The following is a 14325-nucleotide window of genomic DNA, read 5'->3' as shown; positions in this document are numbered from 1 at the left end:
ATTTTACAGATGGGGAAACTGAGACCCACAGACTTTTCATCATTTGCCTAAGGTCACGAGGCTAACCAGGATTTGAACCCAGCTACTTTGGCTCTAAAGTCCAAGCTCTGAACTAGTACACAGGGGGAAAAGGCAGCCAAGAATGAGTGTAGTGCTTTTTTAGAAGCAGAATTGATGAACTGACATGCTACTAAAGAGCTTGCATATAGTTTGTTTTCCTTTGCACTATTATTTTGTTTAGCAATCCTTTCCTTCATAAATAGTTCAGAGAAGAACATCAACCCACATCTCTGCCTAGTCTGATTTAGAAAAACAAAATATTTTTCAAAATACAGAGTTCAAGTCAATGAAATTTTGGGCTAGATAACAAGTGGGGTGGTAGCTGGTTGCACTAGTATGCAGCCAGAAAGTGAGTGGAAATTCTCTATGATAATATTCATAGCAACTAAGATGTATCCAGTGTCTATATATGCCAAGCACACACCACATGAAATCCTCTACATTATCTTTTTAAATTCAGCTCAGTTCAACAAATAATTGAGTGTTTATTACCTGTATTAGTCAGCCAAAAGGGTGCTGATGCAGAGTACTCGAAATCTGTTGACTTTTATAAAGGGTATTTATTTGGGGTAAAAGCTTACAGTTGCAAGGACCTATAGAGTCCAACTCAAGGTACCACAAGAGGTACTTCCTCACCCAAAGTCTGTTGCCTTGTGTTGAAGCAAGATGGTGGGTGATGTCTGCAAGTGTTCAGCATTCCTTTTCCCTCTTAAGGCTCTGTGGTCCCAGCTCCTTGTGATCTCAGCTGTAGGCTGGAAGGCTCATTTCTTTCTAGGCTCGCTGCTCCCGTCTCTTTACAAGGTCAGCTGTAGACTATCAGGCAAATGGCTCATCTCTTCCCCAAGCCTCTGCTCTGTCTACGGAGTTCTCTTTTCCTCTGTGTATCTACTTTTGTGATTGTGATTGTCTGTTTATATAGCCCACCAAGGGGGCGGGAACTCAACCCCGCATGCCCTAATGACATGGTCGAAACAAAACCCCAATACTGATTTAATAAAATGAAAGTAACCTCTGAATTTAATACAATTACAGAGGTACCATGCCCAGAAGACCAGTTTACAAATATAATCAATATCTCTCCTTAGACTTCACAAACAACATCAAACTGCCACATTACCCAATATAAATTTATTAAGTGCACTAGGCACCATGATAGGCACTAAAAGTTAGAGCCAAGTAAGACCCAATCCTGTCCTTAGAGAGCTCAACCTTTCCTGGGGGACACAGGTCTAAGTGATAAGAGAGTAATGGCTCCAGATGTGGGGGCAGGAGCATAGGAGATACACAAGAGGCTTCCTGGATGCAGAAGAGTTTCCCACCTGAACAAAGGAGGAAGGGTGTCCCAACAGAGGGAAGGAAAGTGCCAGAGGGGTGGTGACGGTAAACCACAAGGTTTACGGAGGGAACTGTGAACACAGGACAGCAAAGCGCCTGTCACAAATGATGGGAGATGAGGAGATGGGATCTGTGAAATTAGGAAGGGGGTACATGAGATAATTTTGACATTTCGAAGAGCCTAATGTAAATTATGCATTTATTGCGAATAAGATTGCGCAGGTTAACTAAAATGTCAAGTTTCTTTGCTTTGGAGTGGAATTATAACTGTATACAGTAATGCTGGTTATCTCATTCAGCTATTCTCATTGGAAGGTCTTCCAATCAGCTTGTCTTTGAATAATTAAAATACAAAAATCAACCAATCAGTCATTGCTTAAATACACTTTGTTGTTTGGACAATAGAACATGGGACCAATGGGGAAAATAATATAAACAAGGAATGCTGAAGACCAGTTTAGATACCATGGCTGAAAGCTGTGGGTTAGTGCTCAATAGAACTGAGAAGCAGGAAGTGTTTTCCTTTGGAGCCTCTCCTTCTGGGGTCAGATAGCTCCCATTCCCACCTCCGCCCCACCCCACACCGTTGTCAGGACACCCCCCTCAGACATTGAGTGTTTTTGTAACCCCAAATACCACATCTTCAAAATAGCTTTACCCTGCCTTCTATCTCATAGCCTCTTTTTGCCACAGAGTCTTGCTCTTCAATATCTAATGTGACAAGTAATTTATTTAATGAATTCATGGGAATGCTATCCACGGCACCTCAATAAGGAAGAACCAGCACATGCAGCCTGGTAAACCTTCAGCATCCAATCAGTGTATGAGCTAAGAAGTAACATTTACTCTTTCAGTAAGCCACGCACAAGACATTCTAGCACTAGGGACCTTACCCACCCCTACACATACACACACATTATAACAGCAATCATTTGGAAACAGTATCCCTATCTCAGTTACCTGAGGCATGATTATGATCATTAGCCTTTACTGAGCAGCTACCATGTACCAGGAAGGTAATCATTAACGTAAGAGTCAGCCTCTGCCCTCAGGAGCTTATAGTCAGGTTAGAAAGGTAGGACACATGGATTAAAAATAAAATGACCTAGTGTCAAGTGAGTGATGGAGACAGAAAATGCTTCTGGAGTTCAAGGAGGCAGGGCTCACCAAGGGCTAGCCTGGTTAAGGAGACCTTCACAGGAGAGTGACATTTGGACAAGATTTTGAAGAAGGGGTGGGATTTAGTTCAAGAGAGAGGCGCACGCATTTGGGCAGCGCGGTCTGCAATGCGCAAAGGGTGGAGAGAAGAAAATGCATATTGCGCGCTGGCAGCAGGGAAGCCCATGGAGGGATTTTAGGGCACCTTCCAGATCAGAACGCGGAGGCAGCCACTCGTGTGGGTTCATGGCGCTGGCTCTCTGCAGTTTGTCTCTTGTGTAGTGCTCCAGAAACAGGGGTTTGGCTGAAGCCACTATTTGTAGTGGTGGCTTTGCTTTCAGGCCATCTCTGACACTATTTTTCTGGATACCTTTGAGGAAAAGAGGGCCGTCCTTTCTGAGACGGCCATCCAGGAATTGGCTGTTGCTGAGACAAAACCTAAGAAGCACCCTTTGCAGGGGCACACTTGAGGTGTAGGGTGACCCCGCAGCATGACTTAGCACCAGGCACTGCGCGGAAGCTGGGAGACTGCGCAGCAAGCCAAGGGCTCCAGGGCATCTCCCCACTCAGTGCTCCACCCTCCCTATCCACGGGAAGTGATGCAACTTCACACACTTCTGATAAACCAGGAAGCACCGACCAAGCAACGGAATGAGCACCTGCCTCTGGCCCTTCTCTCCCCAGGTTCGCCCCATGTCGGTGGACGCGTTTTCCTGCAAGGAGGACCAAGTCACGACTTGTGCTACGGAAGTTACTAAAGGTGGGGCATTTCCCCTCAATGGCAATGTGACTATGGCATTTGGTGGGAAGGGGATGATTCATTAGCTTTATTTTCTGGAAGAACCTCTGTCCTCCCGGGTAAAGCAGGACAGAACATATACTCAAGCAACTCAGTGAGTGAGGCACAAACATAAAGAGGATGATTTGCTTTGTTTATAGAGCAAATGAAATTCTTCTTTCCTCTCTGCCTAAAGAGTAGATGTTGCCAGAAGCCAAAATTCCTTACTAGATAAGAGAAAGTATGACCATAAGTCTTAAGACTACTGCTGTAGTTTCCTTTTTTTACAAAAAAACAAACCAATTCCTATGCCCGGGGAGTGTGGCCCCTCAGCAGAATTCTCAGGCTTTCAGAGCTGGTTGATAAGCCTCCAAGCAAACAATAACAAGCCTTATTGTTTTATAATAAGACCTTGTTTTGGATCAGAAATAAAATTATCCAGTTTAATCACCTATTTGCCAACATCTGAGTTGTTTGTTTGTTCGTTTGTTTTAATTAATCCATTCTCTACAAAATTTAAGATTGATTGCTTTGAGGGGTTTCAAAAAACTGGATCCAGACACCAAAGGCCATTTCCAAAGAAAAGTTCTAAGAATGTGTTTCCCCATACCAGGGTATCTGCAGTAAGGGCTTAGCCTATCAGGAAAATGCCTTTGAAGGTCATAAAATTCATTTGGATGTATAAGTTCTGGTGTGTATGCTAAAATAATCCTTCACATTCCTTTATAGTCACACCTCGTACTCTCATTCTGGAAAATCAATAAAGTGAAGGGAAGGACAGGGATATTGTGTATAACTATTGAAAAGAGAGAAAACAAAAAATAATATTCTGTGACAATGATCCGCAAGGAAGTGCAGGCCTAGTTTTCATAAGCAGGCTCAATTTTATCTTCAAGCTCATCACAGAGTTATTAAACCAGAGTTCCCATCATATCCGAGACAAAAATACGAAAAATTAAAAAGGAAAATAGCATGCATCCTTCTCTAGTTGTTCTGGAGCACTGGGAATTATCCACAGCCTTTAAAATGTATTTCTAAACTGTTGCTATTACTCACACTCAGTGTTTTTTCCCACCAGATGTTAACAGAGCTATGAAGTTACCTTTGCCTGTGATTCTTCCCCACCTGAAATCTGCTCCCTCCTCTTTTCTGCCAAGCCATTTCTTATCTGCATTTGAAGGAACTGCCCAAGTTCCATCTGTTTCCCAAAGCCATCCCTGACTCCAGAAGAAGCAGGAGTCATATACGAAGCTTCAGTGAGGCTCCTAAGCTGTTTCCTGAAAATATCTCCAAACTCCAGGACACTATCTCAACTCAATAGGGACGCCCTGAGGATGATTAGGATGGGGGGGGGGGGCGACGGCGCGCAATAGCTAATGCTTCACTTGTGTTTAATCTGACTTGCTTTTCACTAATGGCAGCCAGATTCAGTGCCAACTTGCCCATGCTAAAAGCGTATCTTAGTTTGCCAAGGCTGCTGTAACAAAATACCACAAACTGGTTGGCTCAAACAACAGGAATTCATTGGCTCACCACTTGTAGACCAGAAGCCCAAAGTCAAGGCATCAGCAGCCTTGCCCTCTCCAAAGTCTATTGTGTTCTGCTGGTGTCTTGGTGGCAATCGATCTGTGCCTCTGTCACATGACAACCGGTCTCCTCCTGTGGCTTTTGCTTGTGTGTCTAAATTAACTTTGCTTATAAGGACTTTGCTTAATAGGATCTTCGAAGATCCCATTTACAAATGAGTACCCAGGACCAGGGGTTTGGAATGTGAACCTGTCTTTGTGGGGGACATAATTCAATCTACCACAGAGCATCAGTAAATGTAGACATCCATGGGTCCACGTTTAGAAGGCACTCGGTCGCCCTCTGCTTTAACTGCCCACACCACAAAGGAAGCTGCCCTGAAGCGTTCCTGACAAGTGGCCATGGCCTCCACTTCAACGCCCTTCTTGAGAGACACAACCTCCCAAGGCTGCCGTCCCTGCCCTGTGGACAGCTGTGGTTATTTGTTTACTTTGGTGATGAACTGGAGCCAGCCTCTCTGGGATTTCTACACATCAGCCCTACTCTTGCCCTTTAGACGCCACTTAATGTCATGAAGTAAACAAGACATTAACCCCTGGAGCCACAGAGCTTATGAAGGAGTCATTTTAATGGTTTGTTCCACTGTTTAGCAGCCCCTGCATTTCCTCCGAGGTGGGCAGCTGTCTGGCTGCCAATGCACAGAATCACCTTTTCCAGGAAACTGGTCCGGCTAGTCTCAAACCTGTCTTGATTGCCCTTCCCACTATGGCCCCTGCAGCATTACTTAAGTAAGCTTGGGAAACACTGGGTTAAATAAAGAAAAATAGGTATCTTCACAGCAGAAACTTTCAGTGCCTTTGATATGCTATGCATCTCTCAGAAGGGCCTAGCTTATGCTTAATTTCCCAAACACTTTTAGAAACATATTTTGGGCAACAGTGACCAAACCGATCTTCAGTCTGCAAATAATCACATTTCTGAAACTGGACACCCCTTCTCCTCTACCTCTGATTGTACCAGGAGCTACCCAGGTGCCTTTTTTGCTTTGACAAGCTCAAGATTTCTCACCTTGGTTCCCCGTATTCCATACCAATGGTTTACTTTAAATATGGGACCAGATGGGGATCTAGAATGAGACTCCAGTACTCACATATGTAAAGCAAGCTCTCTGAGAAATCACATTCCAAGTACAATGATGGACTTTTCTATTACAATCTTAAATCTTAATAATCACCTTATCACATTTTAATTTAACCTGGTCTTAGAATGAGAATTGATCATAACACTAACTCACCATGACTTCTCTTTCAATGTCCAGTTGGTTTGTACCTCTGGGTCTTTAGCTCCTGAGTTCCAAATGCAGCTTAGCATCAAAAGCCCTCCCACCTTCCCAAAACAACTCTTCTCGGCCTCAGCCATATCCACAAATTTACCCATTTGGACTGTTTAGCTACTTAATGCAAGAGGCACAATTTACCTTTCTCACTTCCTCATCAGCCAAGATGCTCTCCCATTACTCCAGATTCTCCTGTGCATTCTCCTCCACTGGTAAAAAGAGTGAGATGACTGTCCTCAAACCTCCATACCCGAAGCATGAAACTGCTTTACTCTTTGCCATTAGACAGCTAGACAGGAGCAATTTCCCATTCTTTTTTATTAAAGTTTTTTTTTCTTTTCTTTTTTGTTAGGTAATGACACACATTAAAGAAATATGGAGGATGCAAAAAACTGAATGAAGAAATAAAAATTACCTATAATCTCACCACTGAAAGAAAAAAGGTCAGGAAGTAGACTTGGCCCAATGGATAGAGTGTCCACCTACCACATGGGAGGTCCGAGGTTCAAACCCTGGGCCTCTTTGACCCGTGTGGAACTGGCCCATGTGCAGTGCTGATGCGTGCAAGGAGTGCCCTGCCATGCAGGGATGTCCCTGCGTAGGGAGCCCCACGTGCAAGGAGTGCGCCCCATAAGGAGAGCCGCCCAGCGTGAAAAGAAAGAGCAGCCTGCCCAAGAATGACGCTGCCCATGCGGAGAGCTGACACAACAAGATGACGCAACAAAAAGAAACTCAGATTCCCGGCGCCACTGATAAGGATAGAAGCGGTCACAGAAGAACACACAGCGAATGGACACAGAGAGCAGACAACTGGGGGGAAGGGGGAAAGGGGGAAAGAGAAATAAATAAAAAATAAATCTTTAAAAAAAAAGAAAAAAAGTTCTATGACAGGAATCTAGCTGCCAGTTCTTAGGTGTTACTTGAAAGTATAAATGTACTAGTACTTAAGACTGCCTCCAGCAATATTCACCCTGCACAACTTATTTCTTGTACATCAAATCTCTTTCAGAAATAAGAATTTCAAGCAATTTTAGACAGAAAAGTGAGTTTAATTTTTTTTTGTCATGTGTGTTAATCACTTAGCATGTGCTTCATGAACTTCTAGTTAATATAGTCCACAACCTTTGCTTCATCTCCAACCCTGTTGGAGCCACTCTTATCTTCTTCAACGCCAGTTCATGCTGCTCAGCCACATATCATTCAATTTAAATGGTAATGGTTAAATAAATAGTGTCAAATGCAGTTTGGAGAAAACTATGAAAATATTCGGTGCCTGTTTTTTACTGTCTCTTTTTCAAATGAATCTAACATTTTTATCTTCTTCTTTCCAAATTTACACAAATGTTTAATCATTAAGAAGTCTTTGTTAAGTATGTCCCATGGTCTCTGCTCTACAAGGTGAGTGGAGATACAAAAACAGTATGCCTGCAGGAATGAGGAAAGTGGACACCTCGTTGGTACAAACCACAAATAAAATAGACTTTTGGAAAAGGGGGTGTGACAGTTTGAATTTGGTGAATCCCAAAAAGAGAAAGATTATGTTTTTGAACTAGTCCATTCCTGTGAGTGTGAGACTCTTTTGATTAGACTATGTCAGTGAGGTGTAACTCAGGTTGAGTCTCCACCTTCTTGTTGGGTCTGATATAAATGGAGACACAGGGAGAGACCCAGTAAAGGGAGCTCTGCCATTTTTGATCCTACCATGTAAGAGCGGACTCAAGGATTGCTAGCAGCCAAAGCTTAAGCATGAAGCCCCTAAAAGGCTGGGCTCATGGAGCCAACAAGGCTGAAGAGACGAACCATATGCCTGATAGTACACAGCTGATCTCAGAAGAAAACAGAGCCATCGAGACTGAGAGAGAAGGACCAGAAAGAGACAAGCCCTATGCCTGGCTATTCACAGCTGAGCTCCAGGAAACAGTGGATTCTGGATGGGAAGGCAGGGACCTCACAGAGATCAGCAGCCATTTTGCTTCGCCACATAGCAGGACCCCAGGATCACCAGTAGCTGACTGTATTAGTCAGCCAAAGGGGTACTGATGCAAAATACCAGAAATTGGTTGGTTTTTATAAAGGGTATTTATTTGGGCTAGGAGCTTACAGATACCAGGCCATAAAGCAGAAGTTACTTCCCTTACCGAAGTCTATTTTCACATGTTGGAGCAAGATGGCTGCTGGTATCTGCAAGGGTTCAGGCTTCCTGGGTTCCTCTCTTCCAGGGTCTTACTTCTCTCTGGGTTCAGGGTTTCTCTCTTTCCAGGACTTGCTTCTTCCTGGGCTCAGGGTTCCTCTTTCCTGGGGCTTGCTTATCTTTCCTCTGTGAGCTTACTTCCTGGGGCTCCAGCTTAAGGCTTTAGCATCAGACTCCAACATCAGGAAGCAGATTTTGCTCAATGGATAGAGTGTCTGCCTACCACATGGGAGGTCCAGGGTTCAAACCCAGGGCCTCTTGACCCATGTGATGAGCCAGCCCACACACAGTGCTGATGCACACAAGGAATGCCATACCACACAGGGGTGTCCCCTGCATAGGGGAGCCCCATGCGCAAGGAGTACACCCTGTAAGGAGAGCCGCCCAGTACAAAAAAAGCCCAGCTTGCCCAGGAGTGGTGCCACACACATGGAGAGCTGGCGCAGCAAGATGACGCAACAAAAGGAGACACAGATTCCCCATGACGCTAACAAGAATACAAGTGGACACAGAAGAATGCATAGTGAATGGACACAGAAAGCAGACAACTGAGGGCGGGGGAGAAATAATAAAAAATGAATCTTCAAAAACAACAACAACAAATTCCAACATCAAACACCCTCAACTCTGTCCTTTGCCATGTCTTTTATCTGTGAGCCCCCACCCACCAAGGGGTGGGGACTCTATGCCGTAATGATGTGGCCCAATAAAGCCCTAATTGTAACTTAATCACGCCCAGGTACAGACCAGATTACAAACACAATCCAATATCTATTGTTGGAATTCATAACCATAGCCAATGCTACACTGGCTTTGGTGAGAAAGCATCTCTGTGGTGCCTTGAATAGGATATTTTGCAGCCTTGGAACTGTAAGTTTTACCCTAAGAAAAAATCCCCAAGCCAACACATTTGTGGGCAAATGAATTAAGATTTGCATTGAAATGTGAAGGTTACGAGGAAGACAAGAGGAAGGAGGGCACAAGCAGAGATTAGAGGCTGGAATTAGCCTTTTGTCAGTATTTATTAGGCATGTAAGAGAAAGAGGCATGATGAGAGATACAGCACAGAAAGAGGCCTTGTACATGCTTAAGTGCACCAGGGAGACGGGAGAGGCTTTCCCTGGAGATTCCCCTGAGCTTAGTGCTGACGGAAAGCGAGGAGGAAGGACCTTCCAGTCAGAGAGCCTAGCAAGCACAAAGGCAAGGAGGCAGGTGACAACGTGACCATTCACAGAACTGCAAATAGTTGCATATGTCCACAGCCTGGGGTGTGGGGGGTTGGGGGAGATGAAGCTGCTGAGGAAAGTAGGAACCACATCCTAGGTGCTGGGTGCTAGGCTGAGCAATGTGTACTCCATAACTTCACCAAATTCAGTCAAATGTTATCCAAGCATTTATGCCTTGGACTGGTTTCTGGGACTGCAATGAGATATGAGACCAGCCCCTTGCCCTTAAAGAACTTACAAGAAATCATCTTGGTGTCCCTCATAAATGACAATGAATAGCAGCCATAACTCATAAAGGAAGGACTAATGCCTTTAAATTTTAGGATACTCCACAATTTCTCCTCAGGTTCAACATGGCAGTGAGTGTTTCTACACTCTTCAGCTTTCCTTAAAGGGAAACATTTCCAGTGACGTTAAAGAACTCCTCTCTCTTCCAGGGGAAATGGAGTGGGAAGGAGGTCTTGCCTTATTCAAGCTGATGCCTGTTACTTATTGGCTACCTAGAGTTTTGTCCCAAAGAGAAGGGTTGAGAACCCAAGGATGGTTGTCTTTTGAGCCCAGATCAGGGGACAGACCCAAGAGCACCAGAGCCAGGACCAACAACACCATCTCCTGTTGCCTTCTCCCCTTCAGCATTATCCTTTCGAGATGATGAATTCAATCCCTAATCTTCCACATCTCCTCCTGCCTTGAATACCTGATCCCTATCTGGAACTTGGGACCAGGGCCTCATATGTGCCTGGCACATGTTAAGAGATCAATAAATATTTTGCAATATCAAATGGAAGTCAGCTCTCACTTCCTATATATGACCTTGGCTTCATGCCTCTATCTTAATTTCTGTGTCTTTGAGCCATGTTATTAATACGGCCCTGAGAATAAATTTCAAGTGCACAGCTGCCTTGCTAAATGGGGAAGTGTTGCCATGCACATTATAAACACCCATTTACAGCAGCTTATCAGTCAGGACACACACCCTTTTTTATGATGAGAGCAACATTAATTTATGCAATTCCTTTATTCATCCACCAAACATTTATTGAGGCCATCCTATATGTCAGGCACTGAGCTGGGCATTGAGAATACAGAAATGAAAAAGAAACAAAAATGTAGAAAAGCCATTATTACGGGTTGAGTTGTGTTATCCAAAAAGATATGTTCCAGTCCTAACCTTCAGTTCTGTGTAGGTGACATATTTGGAAAACAGTGCCTTTGAAGATGTGATTAAAATGAGGCCAAACTGGATTAGGGTGAGAAAAGGGAAATTTGGACACAGAGACACACATACATGTGATGGAAGAACCCCATTTGAAGACAGAGGCAGACATTGGAGCGCTGCATCTACAAGCCAAGGCACCCCAAGGTTTGCTGGGAAACACCAAAAGCTAGAAGAGGCAAGGGAGGATTCTCTCCTACGGAATTCAAAAGGAGCGTAGCCCTACCCACACCTTGTTTTTGGATGGCTAGCCTCCAGAACTGCGAGACAATGCATTTCTGTTGTTTTAAGTCATGTAATTTGTTGTATCTTGTTACAGCAGCCCTAGGAAATGAAGGCAAGTTTATGCTATAAACATAAACGTTATGAGACCACCTGGAGGAACACGCTTTGGGAAACACTGTTGGAGCATAGCTCTTGATGAGAAATTAATATGAATAGGTATATTAATAAGAAATTTAAAATAAATATGAAGCACTAAAGACTTATCTTCCTTTACCTCTGGGTCACAGATTATAGCTAGTCAACTATGTGTCAGGCTCTATGCCTGCACACCTCTGAACACAGACAGGGGTTGAGACCAGATTATTGGGGGAAGGGAGATGGCTACCATTTGTGGTTTTGCATGTGCATGGTTTCAATGGAAAATTAGCTAAACGGAGATAGAAAAGTTCAAAAGATAATTAAACCAGTTAAAAAGCAAAACAGCACTGGGACTGAAGCTGGGTTTCAGAGCCAATTTCCAAGAAGTAATTTCATCATCACAGAACATCAAACACAAATTCTACTTTCAGCTATGCAAATTCCAAAAGAATAATACCTTACATTTGCATAATGCTTGATGCTTTTCAAAGTGCTTTCCCAGTTATTAATCTAGAGGAGGCTTTATTACCACTGGAAACATAAATTGAAATTCTGTTCAAACTCGAGTTCTCCATTATTTTTTCCACTTTTCCCTCACAAAACCAGAGTCACCTAAATCCAGGTGCTTTTTAGAGTGGGTAACTCTTAATAAGCTTAATGGGCAGGGTGAATGTGCACAAATGGAACTTATTGTGGGCCCTTCAATCTACAGAAACCACAGAGTCAGACTTTGGACATTTTCCCATTGAATTAACAAAACCACAGGGAAGCAAAACTTAGTTCAATTTTCAAGACCCTTTCAGGGTCTCAAACTTTGTGGGAACTGCATGAGTTAAGATTGTACAAATCATTCCCGTCTATCAAATGTTAGAAATTAGGAAATTAGTTCCAACACTTTGTCTTTAAACCTACAGAAATCCCTGTCAATGATTTTCCACAAAATGGCCCATGTTTTCCAGACAGCTCCTATGTCTTTTTTTCCTCCTGTTTTTAATGTAATATGAACCAAAAGGTTAAATCTGCTGTAAATCCAACATGGGGAGAGGATCTTAGAAAAATGAGGTGAGAAGATATGACAGGGTATGAGAAAATACTTTCACCAAAGCCTAATGCCTTTCCAATTTGTTTCTTTTTCCATCTCTTTCAAACTTAATTATGTGTAGCATTCTCAGTCACTGAATCATGAGCCTTTCCTGACACCTCAATCTCATATATTTTAGCAAAAGATTAACCTGGCTGTTTGCTTTTAATTCTGAAGCTGTGTTAATACTCTACTCCCTCTAGATTAGAAAAGAAGAAAAACACAGTCCCACATATGCCACTGTAGCACCAGCAAAGGTCCAGGGCTGCTTTTCTGACATTGCCACAGTCCCTAGTTAATTGGAACTTGCTGGCTGCACTTACCATTTCAGGAGGGCCAAGAGAACCACTGACAGGGTCACTGTCACCATGGGACCGTTCACTTCCAATTTTAGAAAACCCAAGGCTTCCATTGTTCCTCAGAGACCATAGAGTGGTGGTCCTCCAGAGGGAAGAGTGAGGCCGATCCTCCCTGCCGCTACAGGAACCACAATTTGCAGATGGTGGAAGAAAATAGGCAACCAAAAGCACATTATATCAAGATGGTTCTAAAAATGTGCTCTTTCCTCAGAGTGTCTCCTTATAAAGAGGAAGGAAGAGGAGGGAAAAACAAAGGGTTCAGTGTAAGGCAATGAATCAGCAACTTTATTTTCTTGATGACTGTACTGTCAATAAACATTTATGTTAACTTTCCCAGAAAGCAACAGCAAAACTGGCCCCATGTTTGCTGAGAAATAAAAAACGGAAATGGTTGAAAACATCAATTTCTACTCTGACAAACAGTCCTCAAGAAAACAGACTGGCCTCCAAAAAATCATTATCATTCATAAAAAAGTGAAGGTATGGGACATGGGACACTCGGAACATGCCTGAAAAATTTGGTGCCACACATCAGCCTGATGGAAAATGCTGGCTGCATTGAGAACATCCATCCCCAAAAATTCTTTAGTCCCTAAGGCCTAAGGACCCCTCAGGGGTCAGAAGAGTCCTTGGTGACTAGCTGTTAGAACAGACCAAAGATCTTGCCTCAGGCCAATGCTCTCATCAGAAATTGGAGGATTTCTTAAATGTCTAAAGGCATATCCACAGGCTCATGCGTGTGTCCTTTGTTCCAGTTCCGAGTTTACCTGACTAAATTAGACTGAATCATTTACCGCTTATTAGTCAGTTTATTACTTATTAGTAATGGGGAGGGTGTATGAGGGGCGTTATTCCTCATAACATTCATCTATTCAGTCAACATGACCTGGGGCCAGGGTCTGTGCTAAGCCCTGGGTATACAGTATTTGGAAAGTAGATATGATCCCCGAGCCTGGAGAATTTACCTGGCGGAGAGAGGGCAATAAACAGGTAAAAAAAAATAAGGAATTACAAGCTGAGAAAAGTGGTGTGGGAGTTATGAACAAAGGACTGTGATTGAGGTGGCCTGTAAAGAGTGTGTGGTGAGGAAATTCTGTCTGAGGAGGGAGGCTTAAGCTGAAGCTTGAAGTTTGAAGAGGAGTTCATTATGTACAGTCTGAGGCAAGCTTTCTGAGAAAAAGGGTAAGAGAGATGAAGGTTCTGAGGTGGGCGTGAGCTCAATGTATTGTGGGAAATGCTGAGACCGGAACTGCTGAAGGCCAGTGCGTCAGCTGGGGGGAGAAAGTGTGAAGAGTCTGGGTCATCAACAGACACCAACCAACGCACAGCCAAAGTGAGAAATTTGGGTTTCATTTTATGTGCCACTTAATGGTTTCATTATGGTCACATTTATCGTTGTTACAGATGGCTCTGACTGCAGGTAAAGAATTAATTGGAAGGGAGCAAGAGAAAAAACAGGGAGGCCACTTAGAGGACAACTGCAGTCATCTAATCCAGAGATGAAGATGCTTGGACCAGAGTAGAGTAACCAGTAATAATAATAATATCAATTGTTGAGTACTTACTAAGTGCTAGAAATTATTCTAAGCACTTTCATATGTGTTCATTCCTGTAATCAATAAACAACCCAATGAGGCAAAGTTCATTAATAATACCATTTTATGGAAGGAGAAACTGGGGCACTGGCTATATGAC

General features: G+C 43.3%; 1 protein-coding gene across 1 annotated transcript in view; it reads right to left on the bottom strand.

Annotated features, from left to right (window-relative positions):
• Positions 1 to 12828, bottom strand: part of TBXAS1 (thromboxane A synthase 1) — a 195041-nt gene extending 182213 nt beyond the window's left edge. The window contains exon 1 of the mRNA XM_058297468.2: positions 12595 to 12828. Within this exon, the coding sequence (XP_058153451.1) occupies positions 12595 to 12683 (89 nt within the window). The 5' untranslated portion in view covers positions 12684 to 12828. The remainder of the gene's footprint in view (positions 1 to 12594) is intronic.
• Positions 12829 to 14325: the final 1497 nt, after the last annotated feature.

This window comes from Dasypus novemcinctus, chromosome 5 (assembly GCF_030445035.2).
Source record: "Dasypus novemcinctus isolate mDasNov1 chromosome 5, mDasNov1.1.hap2, whole genome shotgun sequence".
Lineage (NCBI taxonomy): Eukaryota > Metazoa > Chordata > Mammalia > Cingulata > Dasypodidae > Dasypus > Dasypus novemcinctus.
Note: the sequence above shows the minus strand (reverse complement) of the source record. Positions and strands in the feature narration are given on the sequence as shown.